Source organism: Epinephelus moara, chromosome 4, assembly GCF_006386435.1.
Source record: "Epinephelus moara isolate mb chromosome 4, YSFRI_EMoa_1.0, whole genome shotgun sequence".
NCBI classification, from domain to species: Eukaryota; Metazoa; Chordata; class Actinopteri; order Perciformes; family Serranidae; genus Epinephelus; species Epinephelus moara.
Genome location: NC_065509.1, coordinates 22,889,311 through 22,909,602, shown reverse-complemented (window position 1 = coordinate 22,909,602; position 20,292 = coordinate 22,889,311). Strand labels below are relative to the sequence as shown.

At 40.8% G+C, this 20,292-nt stretch overlaps 1 protein-coding gene across 1 annotated transcript in view; it reads left to right on the top strand.

Annotated features, from left to right (window-relative positions):
• LOC126388554 (protein diaphanous homolog 1-like) overlaps positions 1 to 20,292 on the top strand; it is a 115,523-nt gene that overhangs the window by 29,436 nt on the left and 65,795 nt on the right. Inside the window, exons 4-16 of the mRNA XM_050041745.1 lie at positions 431 to 532; positions 1,359 to 1,489; positions 3,576 to 3,659; positions 3,756 to 3,819; positions 4,319 to 4,458; positions 4,781 to 4,886; positions 5,073 to 5,183; positions 5,428 to 5,546; positions 7,047 to 7,163; positions 9,589 to 9,704; positions 13,312 to 13,376; positions 16,181 to 16,360; positions 18,476 to 18,988. Coding sequence (XP_049897702.1) covers positions 431 to 532; positions 1,359 to 1,489; positions 3,576 to 3,659; positions 3,756 to 3,819; positions 4,319 to 4,458; positions 4,781 to 4,886; positions 5,073 to 5,183; positions 5,428 to 5,546; positions 7,047 to 7,163; positions 9,589 to 9,704; positions 13,312 to 13,376; positions 16,181 to 16,360; positions 18,476 to 18,988 — 1,848 coding nt within the window. The remainder of the gene's footprint in view (positions 1 to 430; positions 533 to 1,358; positions 1,490 to 3,575; positions 3,660 to 3,755; positions 3,820 to 4,318; positions 4,459 to 4,780; positions 4,887 to 5,072; positions 5,184 to 5,427; positions 5,547 to 7,046; positions 7,164 to 9,588; positions 9,705 to 13,311; positions 13,377 to 16,180; positions 16,361 to 18,475; positions 18,989 to 20,292) is intronic.

Here is a 20,292-nt window from a genome sequence, read left to right as displayed (position 1 = left end):
TGTTTGCTCCAAATATGTATGCTTTGACAAAATGTGACAAGCGACCTCACATTACGTATTTCTTGAAACTGCAATGTTTGATATTCTATATTAAGAGTTCCTCTAAGTAATGTCATATTATCTAATAATTCTGCTCAGTGTCTTAGCACATCAAAACCACTCCAGCTCAAACTTTTAAACTGAGCATCTGTCAGCATCTCACTGGGGGCTTTACTTCCAATTTAGGAGAGACTAGTTGAAATACCCAAGGGTAACTCTTCACAGCTATAAATACAATTTGATTCCCATATCGGTGTGTATTTTCTGTTTGTTAATGCTTGAGTCTACAGATTTTTCATCGAGCTATCTCCTTGTCTCAAAACACTTTGTTTTCCCCCTCTAATCCCACTCCTTTCTGTTTCTCCTTTCCTCCTTCCTCTTGACTCTCCAGGTGGATATGAACCTGAACGAGGAGAAGCAGCAGCCTCTGAGGGAAAAAGACATTATGATCAAACGAGAGATGGTCTCCCAGTACCTCCACACGTCTAAAGCTGTCAGTACCAAAATAAATGTTGCTAATACTGTATGCTGCAGGGAATTTGTAGCTTCACGTAGGGCCTTTTTCAGCACTGACTAAAATCAGCACCAGTTACAAAGCGTTTTCTTCTTTACACGCCATATCGTCCAGTAAACTAAACACGTAGTGCTGTAGTACATATGAATTTTGTCATATTCACTTCACACAGCCAGACTAAAGTGTTTAAAAGCCAATTTAAAGAAGTGATTAGATCATACAGTGACACTATTATCTCAGAATGATTGCTCATACAAATGTGCAGACAAAGGCTTTTCCTTGATTGTCTGTATTCAGGGATTGCCTTTTTATGCGGTTGAAGTGTGTCCTTACTCAGCCAAACGCTTGAGAAAGAAAATGCTTTGACTAGATTGTTGATGATGTTTAGATGTTGTACAAATGTATTCACTGGTGAAATGCAGAGTAAATGAAATTTTACAACCATCATTTGGAGGACCAGCTACCCTCCTAGTAGTTGGGTGAATAAAAGCAGCAGGTGTAATATAATCAAATCTATGAAAGCGAGTAGCTCAAAGGACCTACATAACCAAGCGCAGATGGTTGCTAGCACAGTTCATTTAACTGTGAAACAAGCCTATTAAGAGCAAATCCTACACGCAATAGCCTTTAATTCTGCAAATCAAAATTTCAGATTAAGCTTGACTGTCTCCCTCGGTGCCCTGTCGTTGTGCTTTCTTGTGGAAATAACACCAATTACAGCGTGTAAGAAGACAAATATAAATGCAGAACACAGAGCGATGTTGTGTTTGTGCGCTCACTTTGTCTGTTTGGGTTTGTCGATTAGGGTCAGAACCAGAAGGAGAGCTCCAAATCAGCCATGATGTACATCCAGGAGTTGAAGTCAGACTACCGAGACATGCAGCTGCTGAGCTGTCTGGAATCTCTGCGAGTCTCACTCAATAACAACCCCGTCAGGTAAAACACACATATAGTTACATACAGATAAGGGTGTAATGGTGCATAGAGGTCACGGTTCCCTTCACACCCTGCTGTAGGAGTCACGGTTTGGTGCAGTGTGGAAAAAACACATGCATATGTTGCTTTTCATTTAATTTAAAACAGACATTAATGCAAGTCTCAACGACAGACAGTATCCTCCAGCTGGGAACTGAGGAAACATTTAGCACCAAGACAACTTTAGTAAACTATTTTTATCGTAAAAACAAGCAACATGTCAAACATTTCTGTGTTACACTGTACAAACACTGAACGTACATGTTTCCAAAGTGCAACAGGTCACAGTAGGCTATAAAACTCAGAAGCATCTCTTGTGCTATTAAACTGAAATACAAAATAAATAGAATAATAAAAAATATAACTTGTGCATTAGGAGGAGTGTTTCAATAAGTTCCACCTTGGCTACATGCCAGTGTAAATGCCAGTTGCCCAAGTAATTGCATTATCCCGTTCTGCTTTTGTGTCTAAAGGTTACTTTGGTTCCATGTTACATGCATCAATCTAAATATTATGCATTCTGTGTGCGGCTGCATGCACTGACCCTTGACCCCTTTGCCAAATACACAAACTATTACAGCCCTAGTACATACACTGCCTGTGAAGATAAAACATGGAACCAGATAAATTAAAAAATTGCTCTAAATGAAATGTTTCATCCTCCTGGTGTGGAGTCCAGACCTCAGTGCGAGTGGGACTTTGTGGGAAGTCTTTTTAAGCCCGGTTTAGACCAAAGATTCACAGCAAGACAAAACCCATTTAGAACTAGCAGGGAAAAGTTGCAGCGGTGTGAACTTGCCCATCTCAGTTCGCCTCAAGCTGGCTGATGATGTCACCTGCGACTCAGCTTGTCAAGTCGCCAGTGGCTGGTTTTAGAATGTAAGACACATCATCTGTTTACAGTCAGCTGGTTAAGTCAGGTACAAACTGTCAGCAGATGGTGTGTTCGTTTGCTGTGGCATTCTCTGACAACAGCCCTCCATCCCCATTAAGCTGAGTCCATCTTATTTACATCCCCGTGCTTGTCACGTATCCTGGTCTCCGTCCACATGGTCTGTTGGTGTCATACGTTGGGTAGCTGTTGCTGCTCGCTGTATGGGCCCGTGTCACACACACATACTCAGAAGACAAAGCACCTACAGTGTTTACTTATATCTGAAAAGCGGGAAGTTAAAAAGGAAGCACAGAGAGTCATTGCTATGGAGACGAAGCATTGTATTGTCTAGTCGCGTTAATGTAAACTAGTTCCAAGTTTCAACTTTCTCGTCATAAATCTTTGCTCTGACCTGAGCTTTAGAGACACTGATCTTTCATGATCACCATGTAACAAAGCTTAAGCCATTTTGCAAAGAAAAATCTCACACAGCAAAGGTGATAGACCTTTTCAAATATGCTTCAACTGCTGCTGAAAAAGCTGCTATGGATTACTGACTGAAATGAGACAAATCCTTATGCAGTCCCTCACACAGGGGATCTCTATTCAGCCTACTGTTTTATATGACTTTCAAATATAGTCCATACTCGACTCCTGATTGCATTTGACAACTTTGTCGATAACAGGCTCAATCAGTAATGTTTTCACGGTTTACATTACAGAGTTTGACCTTCAGATTTCTGGACTATTATGACTGAAAACATCTGGCAGTTACTCCTTTGTTTCAAACATTATAGCACCTGAAAACTTAAATAACTTATGTTTAGTCATCTGGTGGTAGTCTGTTTTCCAATAAGAGTGAATATTCCTTATGTCTTATTTAAGGCAACAAAAAAAAGTCACATACCAAAAAAAACAGATTTTTCTAATATTGTAAAATTTATTTCAACCCCAGAACTACAAGTAGGTCATGCTATAAAACATGGCTATCTTGTCCATGCGGCCATTGTCTCTTAATCAAGTTGAAAGGCATACCAAGAAAACAAAATAAAATCTTCAAACGGAAATGGGAAAATAATGTTGTAAACAAAATATATTTTTAGAGAACGACAAAGTGATAAAATGTAAAAATGGTAAAAGCATAGTGGACTAATCACGGTGTGTCACTTCCAGTTGGGTGCAGAACTTTGGAGATGAGGGGCTGGCCCTGCTGCTGAATCTGCTGAGAAGACTGCAGGAAGACAAAGACGAGTACCCGTGAGTAGTTTAAACCACATAATAGGCAGTTGTACTCTTTAGTAATGTGTTTGTAATGTCCTTCTGTTTGTTTCCTCTCTCTCATTCCCCAATTAGAATGATGGGAGTGAAATGTCAACACGAGATCATTCGCTGTCTAAAAGCCTTTATGAACAACAAGGTAAGAAACATTGACTGTTTTTTTTTATGTGCATCAAAATGTATTTCTTTGGTATGGGTACACATAATTGTCGCAAGTAGTTGTAAGCAATAGATCCAGTAATAAAATAATATTCATCCCATTTTATGTCCTTGTTGTAGTGTAGCAATTCTTCCACTAGAGGGGGTTATGAATTCAATGTAACCAACTTTGGTCAGTTCATTACAATAAATGCAGTCATCTGTAACCTTTAAGAGTGCTTTAAGTTTTCAGTGTGATGATGGGTGAAACTTTAGGTAATTAGAAGAAATCTTTTCAGAATCTGTGTTAATCATTACACATCAGTAATTTAGCATAATGGGTGTGGTGCCTGCAAGAGACAAATTGATTTTGATTCTTCCGACGTTACTACTATAATTTGAACCATGAGAGTCTGAGCTTCTTGCTGCAGAAAATAAACCTTAATGGACTTTACCTCATTTTGCTTTCTCTCTTCCTATTTCCTTTCTCTCCCCTTTAGTACGGTCTTAAATCCATGCTGGAGTCAGATGAGGGAATTCCTCTGCTGGTTAGAGCCATCAACCCCAGGGTGCCTCATATGATGGTGGATGCTGTCAAGCTGCTCTCTGCCATTTCAATTTTGGAACATCCTGAGAACCTGTAAGCATTAGTAAAACGCTGACACCAGTTGAACACACAGCAATTATGGCCTTGGGCAACCAATTTGTCCCCACAGTTAAAGTCTGCAGTGTTACACGAAGTTATATTCTGAACAGCTCTATTGGCAGCTACTAGAAACCTACCATTGACATCAGTAAATGAACAATTGTGTATCTTTTTTTTTTTCCTTCTTTCACCTGCAGCTGTCAAATAAAGCGACAGAATTTGCTTTTTAATTCAGCATATTTTTTGTATTTATGTGTTTTTAACAACATGTAGCAACATTATATATGATGTGTATAACTGTCTGTTTTTTTTGCAGTCATGAGCGTGTTTTGGAGGCCATTACAGAGGAGGCAGAGAGACGGGACATCGAGAGGTTCCAGCCTCTGCTTGCTGGCATGAAAAACCACAACATCGCTCTTAAGGTGCACATGCTCACACATGCTAACAATTATGAGTCCCCATGTTTGTTTTTGTTAACAAATTACATTAACCCAGTTGCATTCGATAGGTGCAATCTGCATGGGCTTACAGATATCATGTTTTGTATTACCGTTATTATGTATCCAGTTAGTCTAAATCATAAAGCTGACTTGTGTTTCTTTTGGCAGGGTGGCTGTATGCAGCTAATCAACGCCTTGATCAGCCGGGGAGAAGAGTTGGACTTTAGGATCCATATTCGCTCTGAACTGCTAAGACTGGGACTCAGAGACCTGCTGACGGTACAGAAAACACTCTCTTTTGATCTTCTCTCAAAGCGACTCTAACAACACACATTTGCAAATCCTTACTCTTCGTGTCTCTCTCACTCTTGATGCCTCTGTCTTGCTGACTGGCTGAGACACGCTCATATGCTGTGAAAACTTTTTTCTCAACTGTCCAAACTCAATGTTTGTCACACTCTTCTTGTCATTTTCCCCCTTGCCTTTTCATCCCTCCGCCTACATCCCATCACTCTCCCGGCAGGAGGTGCGGATGATAGAAAACGAAGAGCTGAGGGTGCAACTCACGGTGTTTGATGAGCAGGCTGAAGATGACTCTGAGGACCTCAAAGCACGTCTTGATGACATCCGCATTGAGATGGAATATCCTTTCACTGAGCAAAATTGCCCCTCTGTAGAAATTGTCGGGGTCTGCTTTTTGACCTTGAAAATCTATCTACCTGGTTACAACATAACTTTGCACACTCATGGTTTTGTTACTTTGCCAGTTTACTGAATGAAAGGAATAACCTTCATAATGTTTCTTTATAATAAAAGAATGACTACAATTCATACAGATAGGATGTAGAATTATATGCATTTATTCCTTTCATTATAAAAATTAATGAATGAATTGACATAAAATCAGATCGCTCCCTTTCTTCCCAGTTATCAGCCTGACCACTCACTTTCTTCTAAGACGGATGCAAAATGAATATTTTCATACTGATAAGCATAATCTTTTAGGCTCCAGGGACATTGTAACCCTGTGTGAACTTTTTTTTTAACATTCAAAATCCGTCTTTGCCAATTAGCATGTTACAGACATCTGCTGCCCATCTGCACTGCAGTAAAGAACAGCAAAACATCAAACATCCAGCCACTGATGGACTTTGGCTCCTAAGTATCTGTTTTTGTTATCAGAGATGAGTCAGGCCAATTAGCTTCACAACAACAAAACTACATAGTTAAGTGTCAGTTTCTTCTGTTATATGTGGACTTGATGGTTCATTCTACCACACTTCTTATAATTATTTTATTTTTTGCTTCCTTTATATTAAACAAACACATATATGACAGGAGATTGTTACTAGAACTGCCATCCAAAACTTTCAGTTGACAGCATTATTTGAGGAGACTGGGTTAAAAAACAACAACAAAATCACACATGGGTGGGGGACTGCCAGAATATCAGTTAATAATAATAATAGTAATAATAATAACTTTATTTATATTGCACAATTCATGCATTAAATGCAACACAAAGTGCTGAACATATAAGACAATCAATCGACAATCATTTGTGATAGAGAAAAAAAAGATAATAAAAACATACAATTAAATAATCATAATGAATAAAAAAGAAAAGAAAAAGTAAAAGTTAGTTAAAAGCAGTAGTTAAAGTTAGTATCATGCTTCTACAACTATGATATATTGTGAACACATTATCTGGCCACTTTTATGGTGGGATAACTGGACCTTTAACAACTTTATTCTATGCAAATATGATTTATCCCTGTAAAATCTGAATGTCTATAATGATCTTGTCCTGCTTGATAAAAATACATATTTACAGGAAAAAATGGAAACATCTAGGATGGACAAGATTTCCACAAGAAGAAAGCCCCCCTTACTGTAACAATGTACTTTTAAAAACAGCTTAAAAAGGAATCTAACTAACTGCTGTCAATTCAGCTTTTGACATGCAGTTATAATTTTCAACACCAGGTGTCTCCCAGGAGTAACCAATACAGTGTAAACACAGTCTGCATTCCTCACTGCAACACTGTATGAACACTGAGTGCACAAATGACAACTGTGTATTCAGTTTTTAATATCTACTTCTATGTTGTATTAATTAAGCCTTAACTGCTTTTGCTTCACCGATGTGAGGGAAGTGTTTGAGATCGTAGTCAACACTGTGAAGGACTCCAAGGCCGAAACCCACTTCCTGTCCCTGATGCAGCACCTGCTGCTGATCCGTAATGACTATTTGGCCAGGTAACACATGAATATTGACACACAGCCTCTCTCACTCATACGCCTGCTCACACATTCACATATTAGAGCTGATATGTTGATATGGTATTGTTTTGTGACAAGTAGCTAGATACTGTATCATCTGAGATTTACATATCACTGCTGTTCTATTATTGTGACACATAAATTGTCTTTTATGGGTAAGAAAAACTAGAAGAAGGCTAATTGTTAAAATGCTCTGAATGATTGATGAGCAGATAATAGCTGCATGCAGCGCAAGGCAAATATGCAGAAGTGCACTCTAGAATTAGAATTAGGAGGCAGAATTTGGACTCCTTATTGCAGCATCATACAGCCATATCATATATGTACAGGAAAGTACTTATGTAACTGTCTGTGGGAGTTTATTTTACAGTACCAGTGCAAGAAAAGCCCAAATAACGTAGACAAAAGGAAAACTTAAGAAGGAATAGTTCTCCCTTTTCTTCAATTCCCTCTCTTCATTCTCCTCTCCCTCCTCACAGCCCTGTCCTCCATTTGCTGTTTGTTTTCTAGAGCACCGTTCAAAGGCTGAGAAATTAATACATGCAAAGAAGTCCAATTCCATTTTAATAGAAATGAACGCCATCACCTCTTATCACCAGAAATATGCTAATGTCTCTCCCTGTGTCTCCCAAAGCCCTTGGGGGTTTAGCTAGGGAAACAGAGGAGAAAGGAGGAGTGAATAATTGAATGACAAGACGGGGGTAGAATAATGTTGAGGACAAGTCAAGAGTTGTACGCCACAGTATGTGCACATCTACACGCATGTCCACTTCCACACTTAGCAACAAGAAAGGAGGAATGCTTTGCTTTACCTAAAATTACAGGCCAAACACACAACAACACATGGAGGTGTGCACACATTTGAGTTGAGTCAGTTGTGTTTCTGTTGGTGCCTTAAAGGTATCAGACAGGCATGATATTATAGTTTATTTTTAACACCGTTTGGGGAATAAATTGTGAGAATGGAAAAGGTAGGTTGGCTCAAACAAATAGTCCCAGCTGAGGTCTCTTTTACCTCCCCTCTCCTTCCTAACCTGCTTTCTCCATTCAGGTGATCCAGTGAAACACAATAGAGGTGGTCTGTAATGGACTCCTCAGAGAGACAGGAAGTGAGGGTGGGAGGGAGAACTGAAGAGTGGCAGAAAATACAGCTTGATAATTACAGAGATGAAGAGAGAAGGGAGGTGGAGGGCGAAACAATAATGGAGATGAAATTGAGAGTGGAGGTAAATTGCTAGATAGATGTTGAGAGAATGAGGGAGGGAAGTACAGGGAATGGAAGGGTTGGCATTTGTGTGGGAATGAACGAAAGAGTACCTGCCGCTTTGGTCTATTTTCATTTTTGGTGTCACTGTGTTTCAGTCTCAAGTGGAGGTGGAGGCCTGGTAATTTATCAGAATACAGAAATGCAGTCTGTGAATGGTCATACATTATAGACATGCACCTACTGTGCATGTACACAGACTGTACAGGCTTAATAGATGTAGTTTAACAAATCCAATGACACATGAATTTAAGGATTAATCAAAATGTTTATAGCCTTAGGCCTTCCAACCACCGTTTCCCTAATATACCTGATGTCTAAATTTAATATGTTCAGGCTCATAAAGAATGCCAGATTTAAAATGTAGCCAAATACAAATCTATTTCCACTTTGTCTCCGTTTTCCAGAATGTCACTAGATGTCTCTCTCGCTCCACGGATAAATCTGAGCTTTAGGGAAAAAACAAACAAACCTTGAAGTATAGTGAAGGAGTGGAATAAGTGTTAGACAAAGGCAGAGTGACTAAGAGAGACAAGGGAGGGAGGGAGACAGAATAAATAAAGTATTGAGTTTGTGACTCTGGCAGCATCTAATGGGGTCAGGGAATAAGACACCTCCAAAATTGAGTGTCTGTGTGAAGCTGGCTTGATCAGACACGGGGCGCTGGACATACACCAACACACTCTCAGGAGCACAGTTGCACACAATCAATCTTTGTGACAAGAAACTCAAACTGTCATGCTCACACAGACAGCCAATCTCAGTTGCAGACAAAGACAAAGTGACAAAGCATGTGTGTTCACACATTTGTCTGAACAAATGAACCTGCTTGCTTTTTGTCAGTGCCGTCCTCTGCTCACGTATGTGCCAGATTTTTTATTAATGCAGACTGCACTGTTACTGCACAACACATACATTTGCTACAACAATGGACGCTGTGGATACAACATGCAAAGTGTGTTATAGAGTGACACATTTTCTGTTTCCCCTCCAGCACCACATATTGACTCTCCCTCTCCATTGTTACCCTCTTTTCCATCCTTCTCATCTTATCTTCCTCCCATTTCTCCCCACTTCTTTTTCCCTCTGTCTCCTAATCCATCTCTCTGTAAATCTGTCACTCCCTCCTTCCTGCAGGCCTCAGTACTACAAGTTGATAGACGAGTGTATCGCTCAGATCGTGCTTCACAGAAATGGAGCGGACCCTGACTTCAAATGCCGTAACCTCAGCCTCAACGTTGAAAGCTTGATAGGTGAGTTTTCAGAACAGAACGCCCTCTGTCCAAGTGTACATGGGACCTCCTGCACATCAACCGACACCCTTAAAATTTCGATTTATATCCATGCACTTTTACAGGCAATTACCAAATCGACACAAAATTCACACAGACCAGAAAAGTCAAACATTGTGGTGCAGTGCTGTGCGGGTTGAACTTAAAACCATATTTCACTTTTGGCCTGCCCCACTCCAATCACTGCTGGCAATGTTATTACATCTGCCCTATGTAATTTAACCTTAATTTGGTCATAACACATATTACATTGTGTGTTTACGTGGTTGACAAATGTGTACTTGCCAAGAAGCGCCACAGGGTGGAGCCAGAGAGGGAATGTGTGGCAGTGTGGGCTGAATTGTGCCACAGGTTTTACAGTCATAGGTCAGTGGTATAAAGAGAACTTTATCAAGAGGATAAAAGCTTTATCTCAAACTAAGCAATCCCAGAGTCTGATTCTACAGTACTGTAGGTGAGATTTCTTTGTCCTCCTCCAATGTTTGATCCCTGACACGCAATGATAGATTGGTTCGATGGTAACTCTCAGGCACTAGTGGGGAACGTATTAAATACCTAAAGTCAGCAGAGCCCATTCTGCAAGCCACTACTGCTTTAAAGGATAAGTTCACAATTTTCAGGTCTGTCTTAATGCAGAAGTCAGATGCCCATATGAATATCGACTTCATTTACATGCACACTAATATAATTCTATTATTCAGAATATGACAAAATTCTGAATTTGATGTGGAGAACAGTAAGATGGATAGAGATAGATAGATAGATACTTTATTCATGCCCTTGGGAATTTTTTTGTATCCAGTAGCTTTCGTTAAACCACATCAGCACATTCCATTTGGGTAGTCCGAGTAGTCTTTTTTCCTAATGCAGCATTTTCCAATTGAGACATGTGGGATTTGCAGGTAATATTCAAATTTTAGGAGCATTCTTTGACATGTATACAGTGCATTAGGAATATCTGTCTCAACTGGGGTGCATGCCCAAAAGAGAAGCCCATATTTCAGGTCAAAAGGAGAAACACACCTACTTTTGTTTATAAGAGACTCGAATATCAACAGGTTTTTGGATATGTGTAGATATCACCACTTTTTCAAGAAGGTGGTTGAAGGAATAAAAGAAGGAGGCTGAGTTCCCACAGTTGAAAAAGCAAAGATTGCAAAATGGCACAAGCAACTCCAGCCATTTCACTTTTTCATATTTTGACGTGATAAACAACAAGTTAGGGCACGTTAATTGGAGTGTGCACGGCTGCATATAAATAGGAACATTAGTGGAACATTCATTTTCATTAGCCATGTAAACAGCTTAGTGGGTAAATTGTCTTTTTGGAATAACAGCTCAAAAAACGATTTTTTGTGCATGTAAATTTAGTCATTGAAACTGGTTTTGCTTGCTGTGAATTTTTCCTCTTTTTTATACCGACCATTAAAAGATCCTTTTCCTAAAGTGCTACCAGTGGGAGTGATGGGGAACTAAATCCACAGTCCTCCATCTGTGCAAGAATATATTCTGAAGTTTAACCGAAGCTAAAATGTGGCTTCAGCGGTTTGAGTTAATCAAATCAAGTTGAGTACCTTTCGAAGTTACTCTTTTCAGCACATCTTTCCCTCTTTGTGTTACGATGCCTCCACTGCAGCTCAGCAAGAAAATAGTGTCCGGGAAAACACAAAAAGACTTTGGAGGACACTACTTGATTTGATTAACTCAGACTGCTGAAGCCACATATTAGCTTGCGATAAAACTTTGGAATACATTTTTGCAGAGAATTAGGACTGTAGATTTTTTTCTTCATCACTTCCTTTGGAAGCACATTAGGAAAGGATCTTTTAATGGCCAGTATGAAAAAGACGAATAAATACAGCAAGCAAAAACTGGTTTGACATACACTTGGGTACCTGACTATACTTTTAAAACAGATTTGAACATTTGTGAACCTATTGTCTAAATGCCTGTGAGCAAAACACTGAGTCCAAACCAGCCACATGGGTAACACAGACTTTTGAGCGGGATCATGAAAGTATTCTGATTGCCATTGTTCTGTGTCATTTCATTTCACCCTCCTTTGTATGCAAACATGAAATGCTGAACTTTGATGAAAAGTGGTGCATTCTTGTGTATGCACGTGTGGAATTGTGGACTTGAGTGACAGCACTAAATGTTGACTAGGAAACACCTGCTGACTATAGTAAACTAAACCAGAGCATAATGGAGGTGCAGGCCATGTCTCAAGAGTTCAATACTCCTTTATGGCAGGTCTCCGTTGCTCACCGCAGGAGGCTCTAATTGCACTGCTTCTAAATGCGTCCTGACACACACACAGGCTGGCTGGCCTCCTTTAAGGCTGCCAGAGTTATTATCGGTGGAAAGCAGCCCAATTCTGCCCTGCATGCATTATTTAGTGTTTTTCTTTGAACTCTGAAATTCAGCACAGTTTTTTTTCCCCCTACATTCTGGCTCCCTTAGTGCTCTATTCGAAGTTTGTCCCATTTAGCCTAGCCACCATGACAGAAGTAACCCCCCCCCTCCCTCTTCCATTACACATCCAATAACCATGTAAACTCATACACAAATGCACACTCTGAAATTGTATGTGGGTTGGCATATTATTGTGAAGTTCTTTCATCCGGCAAAATCTTCTCTTTCACAAAATAGACTTCTCATTTTTGCTCTGCCTTGCTTACTAGCTTATCTAGATATAAGGAATCCTGCATAGTTTTAACTCCCTTTTTCCACCAGCTATATTTTCATTGCAGCTGAAGACTCCAACTTTATCTCTTCGCAGTCTGTGTAATTGTCTCCCTATATATCTATGCAGTTTCTTCATTTTCTGTTTTAGCTTTTCGCAGCGCTTCTATCTCTGCTATCTATCTGTTTGATCCCTCTCCTGGGCATCATGATTAGCTGTCTTTGATCCAGTGACTTTGTGGCATTCATCTTCATGCTAATTAGTTCTTTTACTGCACATGCTCGCTAAGCCCCTGGGCACTGAACCACCTGTAGGCCCTGCAATTATTCAGTAAAAGTACCCCGTTGGTCAGCCTGTGTCCTTCTCACCTTGTCCTCCACCAAGCAGAACCTCTGATAATGGATTACTTCCAGACTGTTATATGGGCTTTCATTTTTGAATATAAGAATTTGATATGAAATAGTGTGAGATGTATTTCGCACAGGGAAAGGGAAATTAGTGTGCTCCCACCTCTCCCGCACATACACACACAGTCAGACAAAGGTGTGTGTATTAGAGGCTTAAAAGGTAATGATGTGTAGAAGCAGCATGCAACAGATGGCATCCTGTTGTAATGAGATGCCTCCACAATCTTCTCACGGATCTTGACTTTGAGTAGTGTGATAAGGGAAAAAAATAGGGACACAGATCGGATGCTTGCTCTGTGTGTACGCATCTGTTTGTGAATGTATGTGTGCGCACAGCATGTGCCAGACTAAAGGGTGCGATGTCTTCACGCCCAGACGTGTGTAGGTGCGTTGTCTGAAACCCTTATCTTATCCACCACCTTTTTTTTCCCCTCTTTCTCTTTTCCTTTCTTCTGCCCTCTCTGTTTGGCCACAGACAACATGGTGGACCAGACCAAGGTGGAAACCAGCGAAGCCAAAGCAACCGAGCTGGGGAAGAAGGTGAAATACGCACAAATAATGAATTCACATTGAAAATCATAAATTCACACTCACACACAGCAGCACGGCATACACACAGACATATTTACATGTCATCCCAGCAGCATACAAGCTATTACAATCATTTAGACACAAAAGAAAATCATTCATTGTAAAAGCTAACATTTTCCCCTCTCACACACAGACACATTGCGACTGTAATGAAATTCTGTCCGACCAGTTTTTGTCTGACATGGGATGGCAAATGAAAAAAAAGGGATGGACAGAGGGTGACTAAGTGAATGAGCATACACGTGTCTGACAGCCGCCCGACAGACAAATACGCTTATAGGCTTGCAAAAACCACACACAACACACACACATTCGCACAAGGGGGTAAATGCCTTGATTGTGGTGTGCTGCTGCCCTGATGTTTCTGTCCCAGTGAAAGGATAATTGCAAAGAGGGAGCTGAAACTAGCCTTCATTCAGGCACACACAAAGAAACGCACACTCACATGGGATCATATCCATTGAACGCACGCGCGTCCACACAAGCACACATTACATGAACACACTTGGATTCATTTTCGTTGACCACACACACACCATATTGCTAGTTGTCTATGATGGGGTAATTGCAGGCAGTCTCTTTGGCAAGAATTAGGGATGAGGCTGTCAGGATGCTGACAGCAAGAGTAACGGATCTGCTGTCGGCAAATTAAACGGCCATGTGTGTCTGTGTGTTCATGTAGTCATATGTTTGAATGCTCTTATCCTGTTTGTCAAGTGTCCTAGAAGAAAAATCCTTGAAAATGTATGAAAGTGAGGAAATTAGAATTGGGGGTAAAATGTTTCTTTCTTTTTTTTTTTTTTTTTTTTTTTTATGGATATGAAGGCTTTAAAATGGAAGTGAGAAGTGAGCTCATACAAGTGCACTGAAGCATCCTAACTCAATAATTGACACTAATTTGCAGTGTAAATTATACAATGAAACTGAAAGCACTAGACTGCAGGAAATGCCTTGTGCAGGTCTTTGAGATACGGAAACTGCTGCAGCTTCAAGAGGGAGGCTAAAAGCTTGTGCACGCAGACACACTTTACTCACATGTTTGATTGGAGAACCCTGGTGTTTTGGTAGCTACAGGGATGATATTTATGTGGTGTATTTCAGATTATTTTACTGCTTTTTAATCGTTTTTTAAAGGAAATTGTTTAAAAAGTGATTTAGCCTTTGAAGAGCTCAACAAGCAGCTCTGAATTGCAGCAAAACCATATCCATTCTTTGGTCATTCTACACAGCCTTTATTTTATAAAACAAATGCTTCAGAATATTTTTAATGCCTCGTGTGTAGCATTTAGTGTTATCTAACAGTGAGGTTGCAGATCTAAACCTTCCTCCCATGTGCCAAGCATGAAGGAGAACTACAATGGCTGACGCGAATACATGAATGGCCCTATCTAGACGCAGTGTTGTCCGTTCTCGGCTACTGTAGAACAGCATGGTGAACTCCATGGAAGAGGACTTGCTCCGGCCTAACAGCCGAAGTACATACGACAAGGACGTGGTGCAACATGTCTGCCCAGCATGACTGCAGCATAGCGTGTCCATTATAACCAACTAAAGCTGCTATACTGACCACGAGGCACGGCACTTGCCTATTTTTTCGTGGCTGTACTAGTTTTTCATTTTTCATTCACGGCTCTGCGACCCTCCAACAGGTAAAAGACAACATAGAACTATGTAAAAAAAACAAAACGTGTACCATCTGTTTAAAAATGACGCATACCTCATAGTACCAGAGGCAGTGCAAAGCAGCAGAGCAACTTGTGGGTTCTTTTACACTCAAATCAATGCATCCTGTAGTTTACACAATCCAGTCAGTTCATTAATTCAGTACAATATAGCCGACCATTCCAAACACTGCAATAACACCTGCATTATCACTGCGTCACGACGGTGCCCCATGTATTTTGGCTGTGAGGTAACAAAAACTTGAACTTAGTTTTAGGTGATTACAAACTAATGAAAACATTGTTATGCATATTATATAGTTAAGTAAAGATCAGGACAGAACTCCAATTTGCATTTTAATATTGCCTCATGGACGTTTCTGGCAGGGCGCCCTTCGACAGTGTGTATTCTGGACATTGCCAAAATATAATCTGAAGAAGGGCATCTTGCCTGAAACATCCGTATGGCAATATTAAAAAATGCAAATTGGAGTGCTGTCCTGATTTTGATTTTATTATCATTTACATTAAGGATCATGCATCCAGTTTTAGAGGTTTAATCCTGAGTAAGCGCGTTGTGTCTTGTTTTTATGAATATTAATAAAGTTTTTGCGAATAGATCCTCCTAATTCCTGCACAATAAACCCTTAAGATATTTCTATGGTAATTTAAGACATTAATTTTATTCTGTATTTAATTTTTCAAATGATATTAAAAAATAAATGTTTGCTGTTGTTTTTCCTCATACGGTATTAGTATAATATTACTGTATGCATGGTACCTTATAATTGCCAACTCAGTCCGTTCCTCCGGTCCAGGAGAAGAAGTTTGTTTGCAAGGTGGATGAGTCTGCACTGTGTAAGAAAATGCTGCACAGGATTAGCTGAATATTCATTACAGAAACATATCAGGAACATTTTCACAACAGTGGTGCAGTATCTGTGCAGCCCTGGTACCAGTGGTACAGTTCGTTACTTCCCTCAAGACAACACTTCTTGAAGTTCACCACGACACAAAATGTCTGCCTCGCACATTTTAGGTTACTGAAACCGACTCTAACTAACTCTCTATGACCCTTTGCATTTGTATTAGCTGGATGCAGAGTTGACAGCACGCCACGAGTTGCAGGTGGAGCTGAAGAAACTGGAGGGCGACTATGAGCAGAAGCTGCAGGACTTGAGCCAAGAGAAGGAACAGCTGGCCACTTCTAAGCTGGAGCGAGAAAAGGAGAACCAGGGACTACAACAACAGCTAGGCACTCTGCAACAGCAGGTATACGCAAACACATACATCCACCTGGCTCAATGCCTTTTTTAATTCAAGTAACTTTAAAATCTAAATCGGTGTTGTTTAAATTTTAGTGTGTGTGGAGTATTGAGTCAGTAAGATAAATGTGACAACGTCTCTGAATATGTGTTGGAATGAATGTGAATAAATCTTAAAGTAAACATCTAAAATCAATGAAATAAAAATGAGTTGAATCCATTATGACACTTCCAAAAATCTTTGTGGCGAGCTGATCAGCTCAAACAGACTTCATACAGTATTGCCATCATTGCCTGATACCTTTGTCAATATAAGAGAGCCAGAACATTAGGACTGAATCAATAAAGTTTGAGTCAGATAACAGAATCAGTCTTGTTTAATGTTCTGGAAACACAAACACACAAAAACAGAAGTTTCTGTTTCTGAAGCTGCAAGAAGGAAAAATATTTTGAGGCTTAGCGAAATACAATATTGCAGAAGTCTAAGCACCAAAAAGTTGTCCAACATCTATGCACACCCACACAAACACAGAAGCCTCCTGGCCTTAAATGATTTAGCCAACTGCTAGCATGGCATGAAAAGAGGAAGAAAAAAAAACTAAAAGGATATCGTGAGAAGAAGCCAAATCCTTTAGAGATTAAGAACTCAATATAAACGTGGATAGTGGGGAAATGGGAGTATAAAGAGTGACTAAAGGGAGAAGAAAGGAGAAGAAAGGGAAAGGATGGAGATGGGACAAACAGAATTTTTAAGGCCAAGATACACACGCAGGGTGTTGTGTATGTATGTGTGTGTGTGTGTCTGTATATGTGTGTCTGTGTCTCTGTGTGTGTGTGTGTGTGTGTGTGTGTGTGTGTGTGTGTGTGTACACTCATACAGTAGGGAGGCAAAGATGAGGATTGTTTAGCTGTCAGTGTCCTGCTGCCACACCAGCTGGACTCTGCCTCACAGTGACACCCAAACTCACAAACACACCAAGTGACCCAGAACAGTCCGCCTCTGTGCATGTGTGCTCATAGCCACATGAAGATGTTCCTCCGCGTGTGTCTGCGTGCGCGCGCGTCTGTCAGTAAGAGAAGTACACAGCTTCCAAAATGAGCTTCATCCAAAGTGGCTGATGCCAGCAGAGTCATCGTCTCACCACGCGAAAGCCCAGACACGCATATGCACACACAGTTGTCCAACGCATCAACAGCATCACCAGCCAGGCATCAGACAAGCTTCTCATACCAAGATGGCTCACTTTCTCTGTGTTTGAGGCACTGCCCATCCAAGATTTCTTCACATGTAGAGATCTCTCACTGTCCCTCCGTGTGATGCTGTGCCCAACTCTTCATCTGCTGCCTCACTAAGAAAGCTTGCCTCGGAGGCCCTTTATGTCTGTTACTGCCTTCTTTTCAAAGTCCGAGAAAACGACACAAACAATTAGTTATGCTGCGTACGTAGACACTCTTTCACTTGCACACTGTTAACACTTTAATCACAACTACGAACACATAGAGTAAATAATCTTCTCTATACTTTAAAGCACATATAGGATGTTGCCATTCAAAGCCTAGTCCTCTTTCATTGGCCAGTATTCGCTGGCTTACTTTCACGACTTGGACAGTTTTCTCAAGAACTGTCGCCTCACTGATGTAAATACTGAAATTAGTATTTCACTGTTGAAATAAAAAATTGATTTCACCCCCCCAATCTAATTTAGAAGTTTGTCCTCCTCTTTAAAACTTTTTCTTTTGAATTCCTCTGTCGACTTAATTCCCCCCTGTTATGTTTTTCTCTCTGCGCCTTGTCCTCCATTCTTTCCCATCTCTCCCAAAACTCAATCCTGCCCAGGCTTTAATCCCTTTCTATGTCGCTCTTTCCCCTCTTTTGTTCTGCCTTTTTTCCTCCCCTAAATCTAATCACTCTGTTGGCATGGCTGTTCATCGGAAATGGTGGAAGTTGCCAAAGCTATACAAAATTAATGTCAATTCAGAAATAATAAACAACCAACAATACACAGTGAAGTCAAGCCAATATGATAAATGACTGTATGTGATGTGAAGATTTACAGTGGTATGCCCAGTTATAGTTTAATCAATATTTATGATAACATACTGTCTCCTTGCTCCCCTGCAGAATGAAAAGCTGTCTAAAGATCTGGAAGAGGCCAAGACTAAAGTTGTCACAGTTACTGTCCCTGTGCCAACACCAGGTTTGCCACCTCCCGCCCCTCCGCTCCCTGGCCAGAATGTAGGTATGCCCCCTCCACCTCCTCCTCCACCCCCACCTCTCCCAGGCCACGCAGGCATCCCTGCCCCGCCACCCCCTCCTCCTTTACCGGGTCATGCCGGTATTCCTCCTCCTCCTCCCCCACCTCCTTTACCAGGCATGCCAGGACCTCCGCCACCCCCGCCCCTCCCTGGCATGTCAGGACCTCCACCCCCTCCACCCTTGCCTGGGATGGGACCTCCACCACCCCCACCACCTCCTGGGTTTCCCGGTGTCCCTCCTCCGCCGCCAGGCCCAGGCATGCCTCCACCTCCACCATTTGGCTGGGGAGCCCCTGCACCACCCACGCTGCCTTATGGACTCCAGCCTAAGAAGGAGTACAAGCCTGAGGTCCAGCTGAAGAGAGCCAACTGGAGCAAGGTCAGACCTGAGATGCATGATGGATATATTATACATTTTCAAAGATTGATTGTAAAATGTTAGTTTTTTATCTGTTGATGTAAAAAGATAATGTGAAATTTTGAAATCTGGCATAGCTCATTGTACGGAGGCCCTGAGAGGCAAGGTAAAAAAAAATAAAAATTGTGGGCAGTGTTGGCCAAAAATCCAATTAAGCCTAAAGGTTTATCTCCCATGTATGAGATATTATCTTACACTTATAAACTTTTAGGTTTAATTAGGCTGTTATGAGAGTGGGAAACCTATGCAGGATGAAGCACTCAGTGCACCATACAAAGGGCATTGAAAGTTCAGCCATTGAACTAAGCTAAACTTAGGTTTTATCCAACATTGCCATCAAAAAGATACACACACTTCTGTATTATTGACATTCATGGTCTACAATTTTTGATTCATATGATTTAACTAGGGTGGCACAGTGATGCAGTAGTTAGCATTGTCACCTTGTTGCTGAACCCGGGGTGGGGGAGCCCTTCTGTGCCGAGTTTGCATGTTCTCCCTGTGTCAGCGTGGGTTTTTCCGGGTACTCCGGCTTCCTCCCACAGTCCAAAGACATGCAGGTTAACTGGTCACTCTAAATTGCCCGCAGGTGTGAACGTGAGCGTGAATGGTGTCTTTCTCTATGTGTCAGCCCTGTAACAGTCTGGCAATCTGTCCAGGGTGTGATATCGCCCAATGTCAGTTGGGATAGGCTCAACCCCCCCCCGCGACCCCCAGCAGGATTATGGAAAATGAATGAATGAATGATTTAACTAACCACTTATATACTGTATAACAGCTACTTAAATGCTTGGCTTGAATAATTTGCTTTTGCGGACACTTCCTGCAACAGATGTTTCATGTCGAATTAGGCCTGTGGCATCTCCAGAATTTTTTATTAATTCATTAATTATTTTTAGAACAATTAGATGGAGTTGTGTTTGCTTGTTATTGTGGCAATCTGCCAAAAATAACGCCAGTACTGACAGCCAATATAACACACTGTATTTCAGCTCCTCATTATCCACATTAGTGTAATCCTCATGTAAAAACGGGGAAGGATTTTATTGTAAATAATTCTGGAGCAATTTTAAGTTTGTATGTAATTTACCATGCTGAGTTCTACGATACAGTTGGAAATAGCTCGGGGCGTTCTGTAGTGTGAGATGGAGCTTTAACAGTGAAATTCTGACCTAAAGTGACTTGCATGCACACGTGTATCTCATGACTATGTGCTTCATGTTCTTCTCCACCCTCTCATCTGTGATGGTTAAAACATCAAAACG